The 22,947-nt window shown below is 40.6% G+C and overlaps 1 protein-coding gene across 1 annotated transcript; it reads left to right on the top strand.

Annotated features, from left to right (window-relative positions):
- The first annotated feature begins 2,106 nt into the window (after positions 1-2,106).
- Positions 2,107-21,120, top strand: LOC308323146 (choline/ethanolaminephosphotransferase 1-like). Its single transcript, XM_080774787.1, has 12 exons — positions 2,107-2,259; positions 4,180-4,280; positions 4,536-4,662; positions 5,942-6,131; positions 7,241-7,415; positions 8,861-9,008; positions 10,832-10,973; positions 12,875-12,959; positions 13,368-13,499; positions 14,600-14,758; positions 17,190-17,315; positions 18,378-21,120. Exons 3-12 carry the CDS (start codon positions 4,620-4,622, stop codon positions 18,495-18,497), a joined length of 1,320 nt encoding a protein of 439 aa, XP_080630913.1. The 5' UTR covers positions 2,107-2,259; positions 4,180-4,280; positions 4,536-4,619; the 3' UTR covers positions 18,498-21,120.
- The last annotated feature ends 1,827 nt before the right edge of the window (positions 21,121-22,947 follow it).

The raw sequence follows: 22,947 nt of genomic DNA, 5'->3' as shown, positions 1-22,947 counted from the left end.
TTGGATATTAAGCAATTTTGCTTGTAATATACATTGTTGTAGGCATATTTCTACAATAGTAATGACATGTAATAATAGGAGTAGGTCTACTTATTTCACCATTGCTCATAACCACTGCAGCAGTGGTTATGATCAATCAATTGGCCACCATCAGTGGCACTGCTGGTGGCCAATTGATTGATCGATTGATTGATGAACAGATTGGAGAATTACAGTACATTTCATGCACAACTCAATACAAAACGGTTAACTGTGGACGACACCATGAAGTATTACACTTGTTTACAATAGGGCCCAACATGTTCAATTCATCAATAAAACTGTAATTCTCAGTCAGCCTATTTGTTTCCTTTCTCTCTTTTTTCTCCCTTCTTCAGTCAGTATACAGTCCCGAGGCCATTTGATCTAATGTAGCCATGTGTACACTGAGTGTACGCCGAAATACAGCCTCTATAAAACAATACTTATTTTAACTTTATACCATTGATGTCAAAGCTTTACTGAATATTTATTCAGCCAGTTTAAAGGGGTAGCCTAATTCACTTTCAAACATGTTTGGTGTTTAGGCTTCTGCTTTCTATTTTGCAAATATAGCTTCAGTACTTATATTACCCAGATCAGCAATTATTTCGGTACACAAAACCAGTGTGCAACTAAAGGCCTATACATACACCATTTTTAGGTGGTAAGGTGACCACCAAAACGGTGGTTAGTAAAAACAGAGCGATGTGTATGGGTGAGCGGTGAGTGGACAGACAAATACATAATCATTTGGGAGTTCCTTTTTTAAAACAACATTAGTAATCATTCATGTTCTTTTTAAGATCACCACGGATAGGGTCATCCAAATAACATATTAAACATTTTCTATTATATACTTAGAGAGATTAAAATAGGGTGCATTTTGCATCCCAAAATGCAGTTTATAGTTAAGGGACGCAATAAAACAACGACCTCTGCATCCACGGGATGCACTACTGTACTATTTTTTATTCTCGTTTATTTTGCTAGCTTTAGTTATAATAATCATTTCTTCTTCTGTTTTCTACATGAATATAACCACATTATAACCATATAAAATTAAAGGAAAAAATATGACTCCTATAACGTCATTGAAGTGGGACTCATACAATGTCCCTGGGACTCATCTAAAAGACCATCCCGGGACTTATTACATTGAAAACCTATTTACATCACTGTACTTATAGTGGATCAAGGTCAAATGGGGCCTTATATATGCCTTCAGCGTCACATTATTTTTTCATGTTCTGTTCACAAGGGGGAGTGGCAGCTAGGGTACAGGAGGCTAATCACCTTGCGTGATCTTTTATTCAAAATAACGCAAAGCTGTTTCACTGTGTGTAGATTTCTCAGTATCTTTCAACACCTGTTTGAGGATGTTATGTTGTTGATCGGATCGTCCCACCGTGTCAGGTGAGCTCTGTTCACCCAGGGCTAGCTGTGTTCATTTATATTCTGTACATAGGCCTTGGGCCTACAGATCAAACTGTAGGTGCCAGTTTGATATAACTGAAACTGATATGTCCTGAAGATTGACGGTCATGTCGGTGAATCATGTCATTCATATGGCCCTGTAGGCCTATACATGGTTGATTAGGCCTATTTTAAACTGAAAACTAAAAACAAATTAACTTCTTTAACTCATCATTAAAGTCTGTCAGTAACCACTTTTCTGCCCAAGTAAACTCACCTTTAAACTCACAAGTTTCATGTTGACTATTTTACACACACACACACACACACACACACACACACGCACACACACACACACACACACACACACACACACACACACACACACACACACACACACACACACACACACACACACACACACACACACACACACACACACACACACTGCTGCTAGGAGGCAGCCCTCCGTCTGTGGATTCGTCTATGTCCTCTCCTTCTTTACATAATATCCTTGCCTTGATATAGCTATTAGCTAGCCAAATTCCATGTAAAGGAATTAAGGCTACAGTACGGATTAAAGAAGGAGAGGTCGTAGACGTCACTTTCCTGGGGGTTTCCGGGCCGGGGTGTTCATCCATCCTTCCAGCTGTCAGCTGAGAGAGCCGGTGTTTGTGGTGACAGCTGAGCCAGCTAACGTTAGCAACTATAGGCAGGCTAACGGTGTGTTGTTGTTGTTGTCACGGACCATAAGGAGCCATAAGGAGCACAAAGGAGGAATCATAAGGATCACAAGGATCTCTGTGTCCTCCTGAATAGGCGCAGGTTGGTCATCATAGCCATGGTTTAGCTCTCTTGTGAACACAACATATGCTAGCAGCTAAACCTAAAGGAAGTCTGATGGTTGTTGTTGTAACATTTCTTCTTGTTGTTACTATAACGTTACTCAAACGAATTAGTGATTGTGTTCATTTGACCCCCAGAGTGTACAAATGTAACCAAATCGACTGGTCCACATTTGCTTACATTTGCACACAAGTAACAATACCACTATTAGAAGGAGTAGCTGAGATTTCTTACTAAGCTGATGATATTTTGGTTGGTAATAGTGATAAATAGCTCTATCTAGTGATTGCTATAGTGTGTGTTCAGTAACAGTGTTAAATAGCTCTATATAATAGTAATCATTGCTATAGTGTGTGTTCAGTAACCGTGTTAAATAGCTCTATGTAGTATTAGTAATCATTGCTATAGTGTGTGTTCAGTAACAGTGTTAAATAGCTCTATATAATAGTAATCATTGCTATAGTGTTAGTTCAGTAACAGTGTTAAATAGCTCTATATAGTATTAGTAATAATTGCTATAGTGTTAGTTCAGTAACAGTGTTAAATAGTTCTATATAGTATTAGTAATCATTGCTATAGTGTTCAGTAACAGTGTTAAATAGCTCTATATAATAGTAATCATTGCTATAGTGTTTGTTCAGTAACAGTATTAAATAGCTCTATATAGTATTAGTAATCATCAGGGATTAGCTCGATAACCAATACCCGAAAAATTACGAAAACAAGCTTTTTTTAGTACCAGTTATCAATAAGCTTTAGGCTTATCAAGCCTGTTATTAAGCATAGCGGCACATGATGTCATGTTTAAACAATCAAGACAGACATTGCCAACAGAGTAAACAACATTACGTGTTTAAAGTCACTGTCTGTCTGTACACACATACAGTATTAACCAGTTAACAGTTCCTTTAATATTATTTTATTGGTAAAAAATTATAGAAAATGCTCGATAATGGGCTCGATAAGAACCCGGCTCGATAAGCCTGATCGATAAGGTGATCGATATCAATAAAAATTAACGAGCTGTTTAATAGCTGTGTTAAATAGCTCTATATAGTAGTAATAGTAATCATTGCTATATAGGGTTTGTAGTCTCCAGCTGTTTAATATATAGAATATAACATACTTTTTTTTCAAGTCAGGATACCAATTTCATCTAATCAGGAGTAGATAACTCATACAGGATAAACAAGTGAAATTGCAAGTGCTGACATTCTAATACCATTGAGCAAATAGAGCCGACCTGCTTGCTCAGGGGGTAAATAGAATCTTAACCATCAGGTCAAAATGTGTGTCAGATCCTCATGGTCAGTGCGGCCTGCCCTGGGCAGCATTCCATTTCGTCATGTTGTAGTCAATGATTTGTAGTCATCTGGCAGGAAACCACAAGGCGGAATCAGTATTATGAACTACTTTTTTTGAAAATTATGCAACATAATGAATCGCTATTATCTGACATGTAATATTTTTGAGGGGCCAGTATTAACAGAGTACTTCTAGTTTTTACATTGTGTTATTGGTACTCTTACTGAAGTAAAACCATGTATTCCACTGTGTTCTTCTTGTGGTATTGGTTCTCTTACTGAAGTAAAACCATGTATTCCATTGTGTTCTTCTTGTGGTATTAATACTCTTACTGAAGTAAAACCATGTATTCCACTGTGTTCTTCTTGTGGTATTGGTTCTCTTACTGAAGTAAAACCATGTATTCCACTGTGTTCTTCTTGTGGTATTAATACTCTTACTGAAGTAAAACCATGTATTCCACTGTGTTCTTCTTGTGGTATTAATACTCGTACTGAAGTAAAACCATGTATTCCACTGTGTTCTTCTTGTGGTATTAATACTCGTACTGAAGTAAAACCATGTATTCCACTGTGTTCTTCTTGTCCACTGCAGCTTTCAGCTCCCTTTTGGATCAGCATATGGCTGTTGTGTTAGCGCTGGAGGACGCACTACCAGAGGCAGCCTGAGGGAGGCACTAAAGACGCACTCTGAAGGTAGACTTGTCACAATTCTTACACAATTACACTGATCACAATTATTTTTGATAATCACTATAACTTTTGCATAATAATACATAAATGTAAAAGGATCCCTGACTAATAAGCCTTATATGCCATAATACATTATAATTGCCCTATATAACAAAAGTTAGAAGTTCAAAACTATTTTACAAATAGTTTGTCTTTCACTCAATGGGGACAACTCCCATCACAAGTTGATGATTGATGCCATATTATGTCTACCTGAAGGAGGCGCTAAAGAGGCAGCCTGAAGCGTGACGCGAGGTGCCGGACGGTGCTCCGCAGCCGGCTGGCTGGCCAGGCGCGTCCAGGATGAGTTTCCCCGGACTGCAGCAAGGTGACAACTACGCGCCAGGTGCAGTACTTAGTTTAGAGACAGTACTTGGTTTAGACTAGTCATTGGTTAGACCAGTCATTAGTCCTACAACTACAACCTATATCTGAAACCCTCACCCTAACCCTAACCTCCCACGGGGCAGCACACCTAAACCTAGGGGTGCAGTACTTAGTTCAGACTAGTCATTGGTCCGACAGACGACAACCTACCTCAAACCCACCCTAACCATAACCGCAAGCACGGGAGCAGCGCATGTTCGAGCGGTTCCCACATATCGGACTAAGGGCCGATTCATACTCCTATTTTAGAGCGGAATAAAAGTCGGTTCGGCTCTGTAGAGCCTACAATGTGACGTCATTTTGGCTCTGTAGAGCCTACAATGTGACGTCATTTGAGGTTCGGGGGGGCGGGTACTGAAAATTTCTGACGAGCCAAAATCATTTCGGCACTACAGCGCCGAAACAGCGGTAAAATAGGAGTATGAATCGGCCCTAATGCTCCGTCGGAATTACGTGCGTACCAATGTAATTTCATTCCTTCCCCATACCAATAGGGAATAGCCTCTATGCACATACTATGCCATTTTGGAAAGAACTTGGGCCCCCTCCCTGTACTTCCTTCGTGTTACCAATGATACTAATCAACACCATCCGGGGCCCATGACGTAAATCACCGTCAAGTTCAAGTGCACGGTCATGTGCCCGATACGGAGATTGATAATCTCCGTCAAATTAGTGCTATGAAAACCGATCGCATCACTCTACAGCCTAGAGGCGCTTGCTAACGATGGGCACATTTTATTAATGGATTAAATTAATCCAAATTAAAAGGTGTTAAGGCTCTGTTCCATTCTGTTTAAACTGAGGCAGGGTGCAGGTTGGCTCACTGGAAACACTCAAAGGGTGCGTTCGGAAATACCGCATCGGAGCGCACTTATTTCCGAACGCTCCCAAAGTGTCCTTGAAATGTCATGTGATAGTGTGTGTGATGTGTGTGGTATCAGACTGGTGTTCTCACCGATACCGATACCAGCTTTTAGGCAGTACCATCATCAGTATCGGAACAACTCTAATCTGAGATACTCCTAATTTTATTTATTCACTTATCTGAGATAATCATACGGAAACATTTTATAAATGTTGAGGAATTTTTTTTTAACTAACTATATGAAAAAATATAGATTAAGGACCAGTATCTAAATATCAGAAGTTGTCCCTAAACTCTTGCTCTACATTAAATCAATCACAGTTATTTATTTGTAATGACCATTTGATCACCAACGACAATCCACCCCCAGGTGGGCCGCGGCTGCACCGTGCCCCTGGCGGGGGCAGCAGGGACAGGGACCCCCCGGCCGGGCAGAGCGGCATGGCGGTGGGGGGCATGGATGCAACGTGCTGGCTGGCCCCCGGAGCCCTGCGCAGGCTGATAGAGCTGCCCTCGCCCCCTCTGACCAGACACCAGCTCAAGAGACTGGAGGAACACAGGCAAGTTCGCCTGGATTTAGGTTTTTTTTTTGCATAATCGTCATGAATCAAAATTGTAAACATTTCCATGTTGAAAGAAAATGTATATATTTTAACAATAGAGGGTATGTGCGTGACATCATCATCAAACCCGGAAGTTATGCGGGAATGCCTACTGAGTGGCAAAAAACTACTTTCTGGCCTCGACAGGCCATACATCCACACAGAAAAGTTATATTTGATTGCATTAAACAACGTTAAACGACATTAACTCACTGTGTCACTCACTTTGCCATTCACTTTATGCATGTGCATACCCTCTATTCACAAACAATGATCAAAACAATAACCTGTACTGTACATGGCAGATTACTATTATTAATCTATTTTGTATTATTATTATTATACAACTTAAAATACAACATTGGTACATTTAGGTTATTTGTCATATCTGCCCTGTGTAACTTCAACGCCCAACAGCCAAACAGAAATGTAATATTCATTCATGTACATTCATGCTCTTCTCACCTATATTTACACTCGGAAATACAGTTGAGGGCAAATCCCTCATTTTCAACGTAGCCGAGGTTTACAATACACAAAAATACAGTCACAAAACAATACATCAAACACATTATAAATCGGGGTAAATTACAAAGGAACTTTATGCAGAACAACCATCAGTAAAATAAATGAATGAATGAGTTTATTTCGAACATTATTTGAAGTCAAATACATTAAAAACACTGAAACAAAAGAGAAAATACTCTAACAATGTCCGAAAAGGAGTAGGGTTAAGTGTTTATTACTTATTAGGCCCCTACCCCCTTTGGTTTTTACCCTTATAACTTAATAGTATATATACATGTGTACACACATATATTTATGTGTTAACAACCCGGTTTATCGTTGCTTAAAGGAAGACATGAAAATAGAGCAAAATAATAAACTATCTCGGAAATAACAGAAATAAAAATCGATACAACTGGTAAAACCAGTACTTTAACTAAAAAAAAATAATATATATATATATATATATATATATATATATATATATATATATATATATATATATATATAATATATATGTGATGACTCACATAATTGTTGTCTCATCAATGTGGTTCCAGGTACAGCAGCGTTGGGTGCTCTCTGTTCGAGCCTCTGATGCAGCGCTTCTGGGAGTGGCTGGTGGCCAGGGTGCCCGTGTGGGTGGCGCCCAACCTCATCACCGTCGTGGGCCTGGCCACCAACGTGTTCACCACGCTGGTGCTGGTCTACTACTGCCCCACGGCCACCGAGCAGGTAGGTCTACTACTGCCCCACGGCCACCGAGCAGGTAGGTCTACTACTGCCCTACGGCCACCGAGCAGGTAGCACGGCCTTCCATTCAGTTAGACCCCTTTTCCACCGGTTGGTTCCCAATGGGAACCGGTTCAGTTCTTTTTGGTTTTTAGTCCATGAGCCAGAGCTCCAAAATTGGTGGGAAAACTATACCCTATATTAAATTGTTTATAGGATCAATACAAGTAAATTAATACATGATAACCCTTCCACAGTATTAGCTTTATCCTATTTTCGATTATTTTGCATATTTTCCTACATAATGCCTCATTTGCATATTAAAAAATGTAAAATTTGTAATACAATAAATCATTGTCTTCATGTAAGTACTCAATTGGGGAAATTTCATGGTGATAATAATCTAATATAGGTATGGTTTTGCCCACTCAATTCATAATTAACGTTTCAATTTTGGAGCTCTGGCTCATGGACTAAAAACCAAAAAGAACTGAACCGGTTCCCACTGGGAACCAACCGGTGGAAAAGGGGCCTCAGTGATTCATTGAAACTCTCACTCTGTCAGGTGAAAAGAAGCAGCTTGGACTCCTCATGCATAGAAGGGAGCATGAGGTGCACTCCCTCTGCCCAGGTTGGCAGAGGGATTACATTAGATAATTGAAACTGGGTGAAAATAAAAATGGGTTACATTTTTGTGGGATAGAAATTATAGTAATAAATATATAACTTTAAGGACCTAGGATACATTCTATATTTTATCTTAATTTCTCGGTTCTTATATTATTGTTATGGTGCAGTTGCATTTCCTTGGGGGTCTATTGTGAAAATAGCCGAACTACTGTATATGCTATCTGCTGTCTGCATGTCTTTGTATTGTATTATGTTATGCATTGTGTGCTTGTCACGCTGTCTGCAAATGTGTCCACTAGAGGGTGCCACAACACAAAGGATGGGCTACACTGCCACACACAGTTCAAGACTCCAGTTATCAAGTTCTGTGTAATCTGGCACTCCAGTATGCTATGCCCTACAACAGTGGTTCCCAAACTGGGGGTCCCTGAATTATTGTGTGTGTGGGGTGTACGCTCTATAGGCCTGACGACGGGGTACAATAATGTGGGGAAAGCTATGGAAAGGTTTTGAATATTCATTGACTAAAAGGAGTAGTTCACCCCAAAGTTTTTTTTGTTTTTTTTTAATCAATTATTCACCCCATGAAGCCTTCAATTCATGGATTTTTTGTTGTTGTTTTTGTCACTTTCCTGAGGCAATAATTTAATGACCGGAGGAGACCATGAGTAACTGACAGAAAATAAGTAATGTTTCGGGTGAAATACAACTTTAAAATGTGCGGGAACCCAGTTGTTAAATTGTAATAACTGTGTGTGTGTGTGTGTGTGCGCGTGCGTGTGCGTGTGTGTGTGTGTGTGCGTGCGTGCGCGTGTCAGGCACCGTTGTGGACGTACCTCCTGTGTGCGTTGGGACTGTTCATCTACCAGTCGCTGGACGCCATCGACGGCAAACAGGCCAGGCGCACCAACAGCAGCTCTCCACTGGGGGAGCTGTTTGACCATGGCTGTGACTCCGTGTCCACAGGTGTGATCTATTAAAATGGCATTTTTAATGCATTCTAGCCTAGGTTTATTTTATTTTAATTATAATGCAATTTTCAACGTTTTCAACGTTTTTCAGGCCAAAGACCCCTTTGCTGAGAGAAAGATGAAGCCGGGACCCCCGCTACATATTTTATAAAATGATGTTGCAGATTAAACTTTCTCATAGATTTCATGATAGCTTCATCAACAAATATAGATAGATAGACAGATAGTAGAGATGTCCTGTTATTGGATCGGCCCTTATTTGTCATATCGGGTAAATTGGGTAATATCGGTATCGGTGAATATGCCAGTCTAGCCACCGATACGACACAACAGGGGTAAGGGGTTGACACTATGCCAGGTAAATACAATGTTGGAGTTTGCTTTAGAGTTGCCCAAACTGCAAGTGCACATTATGAGCGAGGCGTCTGCTATAAACACAATACGAGATATATACAGTAGCTATAAACACAACATGAGATATATAGCTAGATAGCTATAAACACAACACCAGATATATAGCTAGATAGCTATAAACACAACACCAGATATATAGCTAGATAGCTATAAACACAACACCAGATATATAGCTAGATAGCTATAAACACAACACCAGATATATAGCTAGATAGCTATAAACACAACATGAGATATATAGCTAGATAGCTATAAACACAACACCAGATATATAGCTAGATAGCTATAAACACAACACCAGATATATATATAGCTAGATAGCTATAAACACAACATGAGATCACGACACTGGTATCGGTATCGGCTAACACAGAAATGGAGGTATCGGGATGGGATCGGTTGTGTGTGTTTTTCTCACTCTCCGAAAAACAGGCAATCTACAAGCATTTTGTGCTATTTTCGGCACACAGCATACATTTCAGTCGACCAAAGCAACTGTAGTCACTAGTTGCCTAAAGTCTAAAACTAGAATGAAACGGAAAACATTTCAGATGACTGAAATGTGACTAGAACTCAAAATACTTTATATCGTATCTTTATTCCGCCGTAGTCTGAAAACCCACCTTTTCAGACTCCATCATGGCCCATAGCACTTACCCTATACCCCCTTAGATAGCAATTCTGTAGACTTAGATAGCATTTGATACAGACTTATAGCATGTTATGTAGACAGCATAAGTGCATTGTATGTGCTATTGTCATAGCACGTCATAGTACATATGTATAGCATAGTAGTATAGATGTATAGCTTATATGTATAGTTTCATTATAGATATTCCACTGTTACTTTCTTAGCTTACGCATGTTTCATGATAAATGTTTTTATGTGATGTATTCCCATGCTTTTTTGTTCTTGCTTAATGTAAGTCGCTCTGGATTAAGAGCGTCTGCTAAATGCCTAAATTTATTCTTTATCTGTGCAGTGTTCGTGGTGCTGGGCACGTGCATAGCGGTCCAGCTGACTATGTTATGCTATGTTTATTATCTGTGCAGTGTTCGTGGTGCTGGGCACGTGCATAGCGGTCCAGCTGACTATGTTATGCTATGTTTACTATCTCTGCAGTGTTCGTGGTGCTGGGCACGTGCATAGCGGTCCAGCTGACTATGTTATGCTATGTTTACTATCTGTGCAGTGTTCGTGGTGCTGGGCACGTGCATAGCGGTCCAGCTGACTATGTTATGCTATGTTTACTATCTGTGCAGTGTTCGTGGTGCTGGGCACGTGCATAGCGGTCCAGCTGACTAATGTTATGCTATGTTTACTATCTGTGCAGTGTTCGTGGTGCTGGGCACGTGCATAGCGGTCCAGCTGACTATGTTATGCTATGTTTACTATCTGTGCAGTGTTCGTGGTGCTGGGCACGTGCATAGCGGTCCAGCTGGGCACCAACCCTGACTGGATGTTCTTCTGCTGCTTCGCGGGCATGTTCATGTTCTACTGCGCCCACTGGCAGACCTACGTGTCTGGGACGCTGCGCTTCGGCATGTGAGTGTTTCTGGATTCTATTGGATAATGTCGGATAGTGTCCGGCAGGAACCAGAGAGTGTGAGTTATAGGCGGTTATAGCCTGGTTTTCCAGCCTGAATCGCTGCATTCCGTGATTTGTTGTGTCACTTCGTTACTCTCTCCATGGTAGGCGGCGGGGCATGCCAAAACCGAGAATCGGCCCGAGGCTTCTGATTGGTCTTCCGGTGCGGGTTGGGACCAAAACACCTATCGATGCACCTACTGTACTGTTGTTGCCCTGCAACGTCCCCTCATCATTCACTAAGATCACCCCACACAGCCGGCAATTATTTTGTACTACTGAATCTGACAGTGGACTACTCCTGAATCAAAATAGTGTTTGCTTTTCACCGTAGATTTTACTCTTGCTTCTCGCGCTATTTCTTTCAACAGAGATAAAAGCATGGCGGATGAAGTAAACAAAAGCAACAACGTGGCTACATAACGGGTGGCGTTATGATATACGAAGCACACGGGAGGCTGAGTAGCGAAGTGACAAAACATCACGGAACGCCGCGAATCAGGCCGGAAACCAGCCTATTATGGTGGTCCTTGAAATGAAACACTTTTAATAATAATAATAATAATAAAACTTTATTTGTATAGCACCTTTCATGACATGAAATGCAGCTCAAAGTGCTTTACAGAACAATGGAGAATAAAAGAAAAGCAAGGCAACGACATTAAAAAACAAGCAGTAATGCAATACAGTGAGGACATGAATAACAAAAATAGATAAAAGATCAATTAAAAGCAATGTTGTAGAAGTGGGTCTTGAGCTGAGCTTTAAAAAATTCTACAGAGGCTGCCTGACGAAGGTACAGTGGGAGCTTGTTCCATGCCGACGGCCCGTAGAAGCAAAAAGCTGCTTCCCCGTATTTTTTAGTTGCCATTTTTTTAGGCAAAGCGAGCAGGCCAGCAGTGGAAGACCTTTAGAACTACTGCACTGGCATTGTAATCGTATAGCAGACGTGAAGTCCTCCACTTACCAGCTCTAGCCTCTGACAGTGTGATTAAAAAAATAAAAGACAGTTAGCTCAACCGTCTGGGCACCTATGGGCTGCTAAGCCAGCCTGACGGCGTGCCGCGGGTTCGACTCCCGGTCCCGTGTCTTCCCCCATCTCTCTCTCCCCATTTTCTGTCAGTCTACTTTCAACCTATCAATAAAGGCAGAAAAAGCAACAACAAAAAATATCTTCAAAAAAAAAGGGGAAAAAACGGTTCCAGAAACCGGTTCCAATTCTAATGGCACCGACTCCGGTTCCTCAGTGTTGGATCCGGTTCCATCCAGTTCAGGTTCTCATGACCCCAGTAAGATGTATAAAGATGGTCTTTCCTGACAGAAGCATTTGGAGCTCGTCTCCATAGAGTAAAGCACTGCTGTGCTGTGGGAGAGTTAAAGGGACACTTCACCCTTTTTGCAAAACAATATATGTTAATGACGTTTAGAAGCTTTAGAACACTTTCCTGGGGGTCTTTATGTGTGTAATATGTGGTTTTAGATATTTTAGATTGTAGCAGTGAGCCCGGTGTCTCTGATGTCATGGACACTGGCCTCACTTCCTTCCTGGACTACATTTTGTCTCAGTAAGACAGCTCTTCCCCCTATCCACAAGGAGGAGCAGTGCACCAAATAATTATGGGAATTGTAGTCCAGGAAGGTAGTGAGACCAGTGTCCATGACATCAGAGACACTGGGCTCACTGCTACAATCTAAAATATCCAAATCCACATATTACACACATAAAGACCCCCAGGAAAGTATTCTAAAGCTTCTTAAACGTCATTAACATATATTTTTTTGCAAAAAGGGTGAAGTGTCCCTTTAAGACTGGTTGCGTAGAGATCTGATCTGTGCTTCTCTCTTCTCTCTCTCTCAGCATCGATGTGACAGAGGTGCAAATCTTCATTATAATCACCTATTTGCTGGCTGCCGTGGGAGGATCCGATTTCTGGCAGACACCGGTAATTCACAATGCTGACTAATTCACCATCGGCTAAATGCCTAAATTGTACGATATGACATGAAGATGGGTTCTTGAAATGGGTGATGTGGTCGTTAATTAACCCATTCTGACCGGGAACCCATTTTGGTGTCGGCATCATGTTATGCTTTAGCTATTGAAAAATAGCAGATCTACAAGCTCATAGCGCGCCACCGAGTGGCGCGCTACGAGCTTGTAGGTCTGCTATTTTTGAAAAATCGAAGAACGACTGACATTTTTAGAATCTGATCTCAGGTCAGAATGGGTTAATCAGACCAGTGTGTGTCCAGTGGAAACCTCGTATGAATCTGATCTCAGGTCAGAATGGGTTAAATCATTTTGAGTTTGAACTCATTTTTATTGTGATTATCTGGTGCATCTTCCATAGATTCCTATTATAAATGTCCAGATGAAACTGGTTCCAGCGGTCTGCACGTTTGTAGGGGCCATATTCACCTGCACCAACTACTTCACCGTTATTTTCACGGGAGGTGTGGGAAAAAATGGATCCACCATCGCAGTGAGTACATGAACGCTGCATGATTTAATGACCTAATGCAATGATTATTGTTTTTCCCCACAGAGCTTATAAGTTCATAATGGAGACAATGTTGAAAAGAAAAAGTTTGCATGTTATCTCTCCTGTGGTACCAACATCAATACTTTTTTATTTATTTGATTATCTTTATTTTGAAACCTTCAGTTAAAACAGTCAAATAAGATAATAATAAAATAAAAAACAATATATATATATATAACCACAATGCATGTATATTTCTTTTTTGAATGAAATAAGAAAATTATAATGACAACAATGTGATCATTGGTCTTGCACCCAAAGTTCAAAAAAGAGCAGGAAGAAGTAAAAACTTATTTACTCCTACCCCCATCTTAAATATTCACCAATAAGTAATTGCAATAAACATATAATCCAAGTGTTACTGCATCCATACATACATACATATATACACACACGTACATGTGTACATGTGTATGTAAGAACAATAATTAAGTAATCAAGTATAGCCCGAGACAATCAATGTGCCTCATCCTCCACTCTGTAATAGTTAAGTAGTCATTTTTATACATCCTCTTAAATTGTACAATGTTGGTGCTTTGTTTGAGTTCTACAGCCAGACCATTCCACAAATTGACCCCACAGATTGTTATACATTGACTTTTCATGGTAGTGTGGACAAGAAGTTTCTTCAAATTTAGCTCCCCTCTTAAAATTATAACCCCCCTCTCTGTCAAAAAACATGTTCTGTATGTTCACTGGTAGTAATCTATGTCTTGCTTTAAATATACAGCATGGAAATGTGGACATATTCTTTAGTTTGTGGTCTGCAAGTCTAAATCTCATCAAATGGTCGTACGTGGCTCAAATGCAGATTAAATAATGAGCTTTGAAAAGGGTTGAAAACCACTGTTCTAATTGATAAAATGAACACTGCTCATAACCAAGGTGTTTGCTTATGGTCCCTGCAGGACACCAGCGTGCTGTCCCCCTCTGTCTAAAATACCGGTAACCAAGGTGTTTGCCTATCGTCTCTGCAGGGCACCAGCGTGCTGTCTCCCTCTGTCTAAAATAACCAAGGTGTTTGCCTATCGTCCCTGCAGGGCACCAGCGTGCTGTCCCCCGTGCTCCACATCGGCTCCGTCATAGTGCTGGCTATGATGATATACAAGAAGTCAGCCGTCCAGCTCTTTGAGAAACACCCCTGTGTTTATATCCTGTCCTTTGGCTTTGTCTCTGCTAAAATCACCAACAAATTAGTTGTAAGTGCCACACACACACACACACACACACACACACACACACACACACACACACACACACACTGGGGACCCCCCGGCCCTGAATTGTAGCCATTACGTTTAGTTTGACTCGATTCCACAGATACATATTGGGGAAAAATAGCCAAACTACAAGCTCACAACGCCTCGCGCCTTGCACTGTGAGGTGTTGTTTGCCTATATTTTTGCACTTTTTGCCTCTTTCTTGGGCCATATTTTATTAAAAAGTCTTTAAATTGTAACTTAAGAAATGTGCAGAATACCCTGTATACACTTATCTTGTGTACTGTATCTTGGTTTGTTGAGAAAAGAATGTTGCACATTAAACACATCATCTGGGGACCGACCCCTCCATATAATAATGTGGGTTTTTTGTTTTTTTTTTTTTTTTTTTGTTTTTATTTCAGTTACTTCACAGAATTACAGGTATACATTTTTTTCACAACCTCAGCTGCATACTTTCACAGGATGTATAAATGATACACTCATACACACAAACAACTTCGCATACATTTACAAGTACTCACAAACAAAAAAACAAAACAACAAAAAATACAGGTATACAGCGAGACAAAAACGACAGAGCGACGGCAACAATGGGAGGTAAACAATACTGGGAACAGACATACTGGAGATGGAGGAAGGTGTATGGGTACACCAGAAGGTCTGAAGAGAAGTGTATTTGGTTACTCAAGATTCCGAAAGCCTGCTACCTCGACAGTAGAGGCAGTACAGGACTCCATCTTTTACTAAATATGTTTGGTTGAAGCCTCAGGGCATAAGTAATTTGTTCCATCTGGTAGATGACGATGTCCCACCATCATTATGTTGGTGGGGCTGGTTTCAGCCATTTAATTGTAATACATTTGATGGCCGCTGTAAGCAGCACATGCAGTAAATATATTTTGGCTCTACTCTCCAGACCTTCCGGTACCACTCCCAACAACATTACTGTGGGATCCTCTGGGATGTTTTGACCAAAAACTTATTCTAGTGCTTCAGACACCTCTCTCCAGAATGGTCTCAATTTGGGGCATGTCCAAAATATATGAGTGTGATTCCCGATATGTGCTCCACAGTCCCTCCAGCATCTATTTGAATGATCTGGACCCATTTTGGCCACTATTTGAGGCGTCCTGAAAAATCTAGATATTACTTTCCATTTAAATTCTCTCCAAGTATTCGAGTTGGTTACCAGGTGCGCTTCACTACATACCTCTTCCCACGTATCCGTTGTTACTTCTATACCTAATTCAGCCTCCCATTTCTCTTTTATATACAGTGTATTATTTGGGCAGAGGTCCAAGAAGACTTGGTAGAATTCCTTGATTACCTTGCCATCGCCAAATTCAAATTTGAGCAACAGCTCCTCAATAGGAGTGGGTTTCATGGCCCTCTCCCAGTCCTTATGTTTTGTTAGAAAGTCTCTCAGTTGCAAATATCTGAAAAAATTTGTCCTTGGGAGCCCGAATTCAGTCCGTATTTGTTCGAATGATTTAAGACCATCCTTATTAACTAATTGGTGTATGCTGGTTAGGCCGAATTCTGTCCAATTCCTGAATCCTACATCCAGTTGAGCTGGTATGAACTCCTTTATGTAACCAATATGTGTTAGCGAGGAGATCTGTTTAGGTAGTCCAAATGAAGTTTTTATTTTTCTCCATATTTTTAAAGTAACTCTAGTCCACTCGCTCATTTGAATAATGTGGGTTTTGAACGGGAACCACAGTATGCACAATTACACTGGATATGTATTGGCACAACGCATACTTTGTACATGACAGTGAACCTGCATGATAAGTTTGTACGTGACACTAAATATGTATTATCTCCATAGGTCGCGTGTCTTAAGTACCAGGTCTTATTCCCTAACTTGAGTAAACTAAAGACCTGGAGGCGTGGTCAATGCTCTTTGGCCACTCAGAATAGCCAAATGGCATTGATCACGCCTCCAGGTCTTTAGTTTACTCAAGTTAGGGAATAAGACCTGGTATTTAAGACATGCAAAATACAGCCCTAAATATGTATTATCTGATCCATACTGTAGGTCGCTCATATGACACTAAATATGTATTATCTGATCCATAGGTCGCTCATATGACACTAAATATGTATTATCTGATCCATAGGTCGCTCATATGACACTAAATATGTATTATCTGATCCATAGGTCGCTCATATGACACTAAATATGTATTATCTGATCCATAGGTCGCTCATATGACACTAAATATGTATTATCTGATCCATAGGTCGCTCATATGACACTAAATATGTATTATCTGATCCATAGGTCGCTCATATGACACAAAATATGTATTATCTGATCCATAGGTCGCTCATATGACACTAAATATGTATTGTCTGATCCATAGGTCGCTCATATGACACTAAATATGTATTATCTCCATAGGTCGCTCATATGACAAAGAGTGAGATGCATCTCCATGACGTGGCGTTCATGGGCCCGGGGCTGCTGTTCCTGGATCAGTATTTCAACAGCTTTATTGATGAGTACCTGGTGCTGTGGACCGCACTGGTGAGTGGTTCTATTGATCAGTATCAGCTTTATTGATCATTATCTGGTGCTGTGGACCGCACTGGTGAGTGGTTCTATTTGATCAGTATCAGTTTTATTGATCATTATCTGGTGCTGTGGACTGCACTGGTGAGTGGTTCAACAGCTGTATTGATCAGTATCTGGTGCTGTGGACCGCACTGGTGAGTGGTTCAACAGCTGTATTGATCAGTATCTGGTGCTGTGGACCGCACTGGTGAGTGGTTCAACAGCTGTATTGATCAGTATCTGGTGCACTGGACCAGATACTGGTGGATGTCCCAAACTAAAGCATAACATAATGTACTAAAGAGAGAATGTAAAGAAGAATTGTTATTTTGATCCACGACAACAAAATATTCTTTAGTTTTTGGGTCTGAGAGGCAAAATCTCATCAAATGGTAACGGGTTGAAAACCCCCTGGTTTAGACTGGCGCTATAGAGCGCCGCAGTCCCGCCCCCTTTCAGAAAAGCGAGTGGCCCAGGAAGTGGAAGCCCCATGCATTCTCCCATCGGCACTTTTAATATAAATTATTTAAAGACGGTTACGCCACGGACAAAGCCAATTCGGATCGTGACGAATCATGACAATGAACACAATATTTTGGGACGATCAAATCATTAGAAAGAAGAAAAGAAAGTCAGGAGACAACACTATTTGTTTTGTTTTTCGTCTTATAAATTATTTGATCGGCCCAAAATATTGTGTTCATTGTCATGATTCGTCACGATCCGAATTGGCTTTGTCCGCGGCGTAACCGTCTTTAAATAATTTATATTAAAAGTGCCGATGGGAGAATGCATGGGGGCTTCCACTTCCTGGGCCACTCGCTTTTCTGAAAGGGGGCGGGACTGCGGCGCTCTATAGGCTCATTGTTTACCTGTGATCCTAGTTTACTCAGGCACTATACACTGTCTCCCTGCACTCTACTGTATATATGTACAGTATGTGTTTTACCGTGCTTATTGCAAGTCACTCTGCATAGTGCGTAATCTCTTCTTGCCTAACCGACGTTGTCTTCGACGGTTTCTCCTCCCGTGCAGATCATCTCGTTCTTCGACCTGCTGCGGTACTGTGTGAGCGTGTGCAACCAGATCGCCTCCCACCTCCACATCTGCGTCTTCAGAATCAAGCCTTTGTCCCCGGCCAGCGCCCTACAATGAGGAACCCGACCCACACCTTCACCTTCTAACCGGTCACCCTTTGTTCTGATCTATTATATAATGCTTCGTCATAGTGATCGACCCATTATGGCTTTTCAGTGGCCGATGCCGATATTGAGTGAATAGGGATGGGTCGATATATATAAGCCTTTTTATTCTTTCGTTTTTAACCCATTTTGGCCTGACATCGACATTTTTAAAAATGTCTTAAATAATTCACGACAGTTTTCTGAAATACCTATGTTTCTATATCAGTGGTGCTCAATATTTCATGTCAAGGAACCCCAACAATGATATGTAATTGTTGCCCACCGACCTCCATCTGAAAATATGTTGTTCCAGTGAACCCCCAGAAACAAAGACTTAAAAATGTTCGCTCTGAAAGAATATAATCAAATATTTGCGACACATTTTCACGATAAAAAAAGAAATGGCAGACCTACAAGCTCTGCTATTTTTCAATAGCTAAAGTATAAAATAATGCTTAACCCATTTAGGCCTAAAGCCGATTCTAAAAACGCCTTCTAAATAGTTATATAGCAGCATCAGTTTCTTTCTTTTGAATACTGTACATACTGTATAGTAGAACCCAAAAATGGGTTCCCGGCCTGAGGGGGTAAAACACCAAAAGGGGTTCCCGTTCAGAATGGGTTTAAAATGAATAATTTGAAACAGTAACAAGCAGAACTGCCGTGGCTGCTCGTTTTCTCCCACAAACTAACACATCTACAAGTTATGAACATGTGCTCTTCACGCCTCATGGACATGGAACGCTGTGATCGCTGTTCTAAATCACTTGATTCCCAAACGCTGTGAAAATAGATGATCATCCGACAAGCTCACAACGTGACACATTGTGAGCTTGTAGATCTGCAATCTTCACTAGTTTGTGTCCCGCCCGGGCAAACGTATAATTGAGCTAAATAGTTTGGGAACCACTGTTCTACACTGCAGGTAGAAATTCGACCGATATCATTTAGATACATCGGTAACATTATTATATGTGTAAGTAAGAAACATACTTACATATACGTACTTCACCATTAACACAACAGCTGATATTTAGTCAAACAGTCGAATTGTGGATCGATGGAACTAACGTAGTCTAGTTTAATATTAATGTTGCATTATCATTAATAGCTGAAGTGTTTTTGCCAATATTATTTGGGGTGGACCCACTTAATACCCTCAGGGCCCACAGGTTTAGAATCTCTCCAGAATTGGGATCGGCATCGGAACTCATAAAACTGTCATGGGTCGCGCTCTAGAAGTGACAATTTGAAAAGAAGGTCCGACGGTGTTGGTGTTGAGAATAACACACAGTGTTGATTAACTCTGAGAGTGATAACCCAAATGTCAATTCGGGTTCACTTGTACACTCGTTCACACTGGCAGCTGCAACAGATATACAGCTGAAAGAGCTATAGGCAGCATACCTGTCGCTTGGTCGTTTTGTTTAGCTGCAGTTAAAGCCAGCTCAACTTGTCTTGTAGCTTTGTAGATTTTGTAGCAGCTACAAACACCGGGTGCCGCTTTGTATCTTCATGCCGCTGGCTTCCGTCGAAAATGAATGATATGATATGATATGATATAGTACTTTATTGTCAGTTCACACTGAAATTTGTCTTGCGACACAGCAGCCAAGTATGCAGAACATATACAAAACACAAAGAACAAGACAATTTACATACATAAAGACATGAGCAATATCCACCGCTTAGATTATCCTGTGGCTACTACATCTCCTGATTAAGCCTCAAGGTCGACTGGTAGACAAAGGACCTCTTTAGTCTGACCTTGTTGTATGCTGGTACACCATATCTCCTTCCTGACCTGGCCTGTTAGGCTTTTATCTTTACGTCGCTGGCTTCCATTGGAAATTAATGGTGGCCTGTTAGCCTTGTATCTTCACATCGCCGCTGGCTTCCGTTGAAAATGAATGGTAGCCTGTTAGCCTTGTATCTTTACGTCGCTGGCTTCCATTGACAATTAATGGTGGCCTGTTAGCCTTGTATCTTCACATCGCCGCTGGCTTCCGTTGAAAATGAATGGTAGCCTGTGTGGTTCTGTAGCTGTTCCAGTGTAGAACTCAGCATTAGAGTTACGGGGTCCATTTGGATTTACCTGTTCACTCTCAAAGTTGCCGGTCAATTTGGTTTGACCTGTATACCCTACAGAGTTACGGGTCCACTTGGTTTCTCCTGTTGTACCCTACAGAGTTAAATGAACACTGTGGATTTCACTGTGTAGTAGGTGCTACTTGGATGTGTCTGTGTCAACATACATTACAAAAAAATAGATATATATTTTTAATCATTTATGTACAATAACATGTTTAGAATGAATGGAATGGTTAGCCTTTGCTTTCAGCTTTTTTTTGTTTTGCAATATTTGCATATAATCTTTTACTTTGTATTGCATTGTATTGTATTATTATAAATATCAAATCTTACCTAGAGCGTTTATATTTATGCGTTTATGCCGCTGCTTTTATATCCTTTTACTAGGTCAGACTGTCCATTAACCCATTCTGACCTGAGATCAGATTCATACGAGGTTTCCACTGGACACACACTGGTCTGATTTAACCCATTCTGACCTGAGATCAGATTCTAAAAATGTCAGTCGCTCTTCGATTTAAAAAAAATAGCAGACCTACAAGCTCGTAGCGCGCCACTCGGTGGCGCGCTATGAGCTTGTAGATCTGCTATTTTTCAATAGCTAAAGCATAACATGATGCTAACACCAAAATGGGTTCCCGGTCAGAATGGGTTAAGGTTAGGTCTATAGAGTACATTATAATCACATTTATAATGCAGTTATAAAGGGGCTTATGGCCAAAGAAATACCACCTAAATATAATAATAATAATAATAATGCACTTATAAGGCCCCATAACACTCGTTATAAAAGTGTTTATTAAAGGACCACTTCACCACTTTTCAACCTATCTTCATAGGTCCTCACTAATAATCATGAGGAAAAAAAACGTCTTCCAGTGACATCATCGATGGGGAATACAAGCTAATAGAAACTGCAGGCTTTCTAGTCCTGAAAAGTTGCAATGCAAAAATGGAAGCCATCGTTCTCACGATAATGAAAATCTAAACATTTTTGTAAAAGAATCTGCCTAATGATGATGTCATGTCACTGGAAGACGGTTTCTAAACTGCCCACAGCCCTCCTATGAGACACAGACTGAGTAGGAAAAAATCGTGCCATTTTATCATGATTATTAGTGACGACCTATTATATGAAGATAGGTTGAAAAGTGGTGAAGTGGTCCTTTTAAGGATCCCCATTAATCATAGTTTGGATTTTCGGTGGTGAGGTGACCACCGCTCCGGTGGTGAGGTAACCACCGCTCCGGTGGTGAGCTGACCACCGCTCCGGTGGTGAGCTGACCACCGCTCCGGTGGTGAGCTGACCACCGCTCCGGTGGTGAGCTGACCACCGGAGCTGAAACAACGTTGAGCGGTGGTGAGTAAAAACAGAGAGAAGGGCTGGAGCGGTGGCGATTATAATGCATTATTATAGACCCGCCCTTGATATAATGTCTTGTCTTACTTTCAGACCCCCCCCCACACACACACACACACACACACACACACACACACACACACACACACACACACCCCAGAGCAAATGGGGACGTACTGTAGATCAAACACGTTGATGACCTAGTTGTCTAAAAGGCATTTGTTTTGACCGTTATTCTACTAATTCTGAAATTAGTAGAATAGCTATAGCTACTAGATAGCTATAAACATAACACGAAATATCTGTCTCTAAATAAACACCGCCGCTCTGCTCCGTCCATAAAGTTGGCTCTTATTTTTATTTGTTTTATTATTATAAATATTATTACTCTGGTATCGGTCTTCGGCTAACATCGGGAACGATATTCCCAATTGAGACACATTCCTGGATGGTTTGAAATGAGATTCAAACCTGTGTCTCAGGCCGGAGTTATGTAAACACACAATACAGTTTCAGTTAGTTGTTGTTTTTGTGCAAAGCCTATAGTTTTTTATTTTATTTCACTTAACTCCATTCTACAACTGCCTTCTAAATCAGTACTTCTCTAACTTTTTCCATGTATATATATATATATATATATATATATATATATATATATATATATACACACATATAATTATTTTCCGCATTTTTATTTATTATACGATTTTATTTTTTTGCAATTCTAGTTATCATTATTTTCTTGCGTTTAGGTAACGATAATAATCATGGTTTGGAGGCTCGGATGCTGAAGCCCAATTGATAGGCTACTTACTGTCGCTCGCCGGGAAATGGCCGATGACCACAGCGAATAATGCAGATCGACAAAAAATCTGTTCTGATCACTTTCCGCTAACAGTGGAGTCAGTCTTAACCCATTCTGACCTGAGATCAGATTCATACGAGGTTTCCACTGGACACACACTGGTCT

The sequence above is a fragment of the Protomyctophum bolini genome (assembly GCF_963924005.1).
Source record: "Protomyctophum bolini genome assembly, chromosome: 2".
Lineage (NCBI taxonomy): Eukaryota > Metazoa > Chordata > Actinopteri > Myctophiformes > Myctophidae > Protomyctophum > Protomyctophum bolini.
This window is presented reverse-complemented; position numbering and strand designations above follow the sequence as displayed.

Bases quoted from the DNA above. Each gene is read 5' to 3' on its own strand.
- LOC308323146 (XM_080774787.1), top strand. From the start codon at position 4,620: ATGAGTTTCCCCGGACTGCAGCAAGGTGACAACTACGCGCCAG. The intron at 9,009-10,831 runs GTGTGATCTATT...CTATCTGTGCAG, and splicing joins CTGTGACTCCGTGTCCACAG to TGTTCGTGGTGCTGGGCACG. The intron at 14,759-17,189 runs GTAAGTGCCACA...TTATCTCCATAG, and splicing joins AAATCACCAACAAATTAGTT to GTCGCTCATATGACAAAGAG.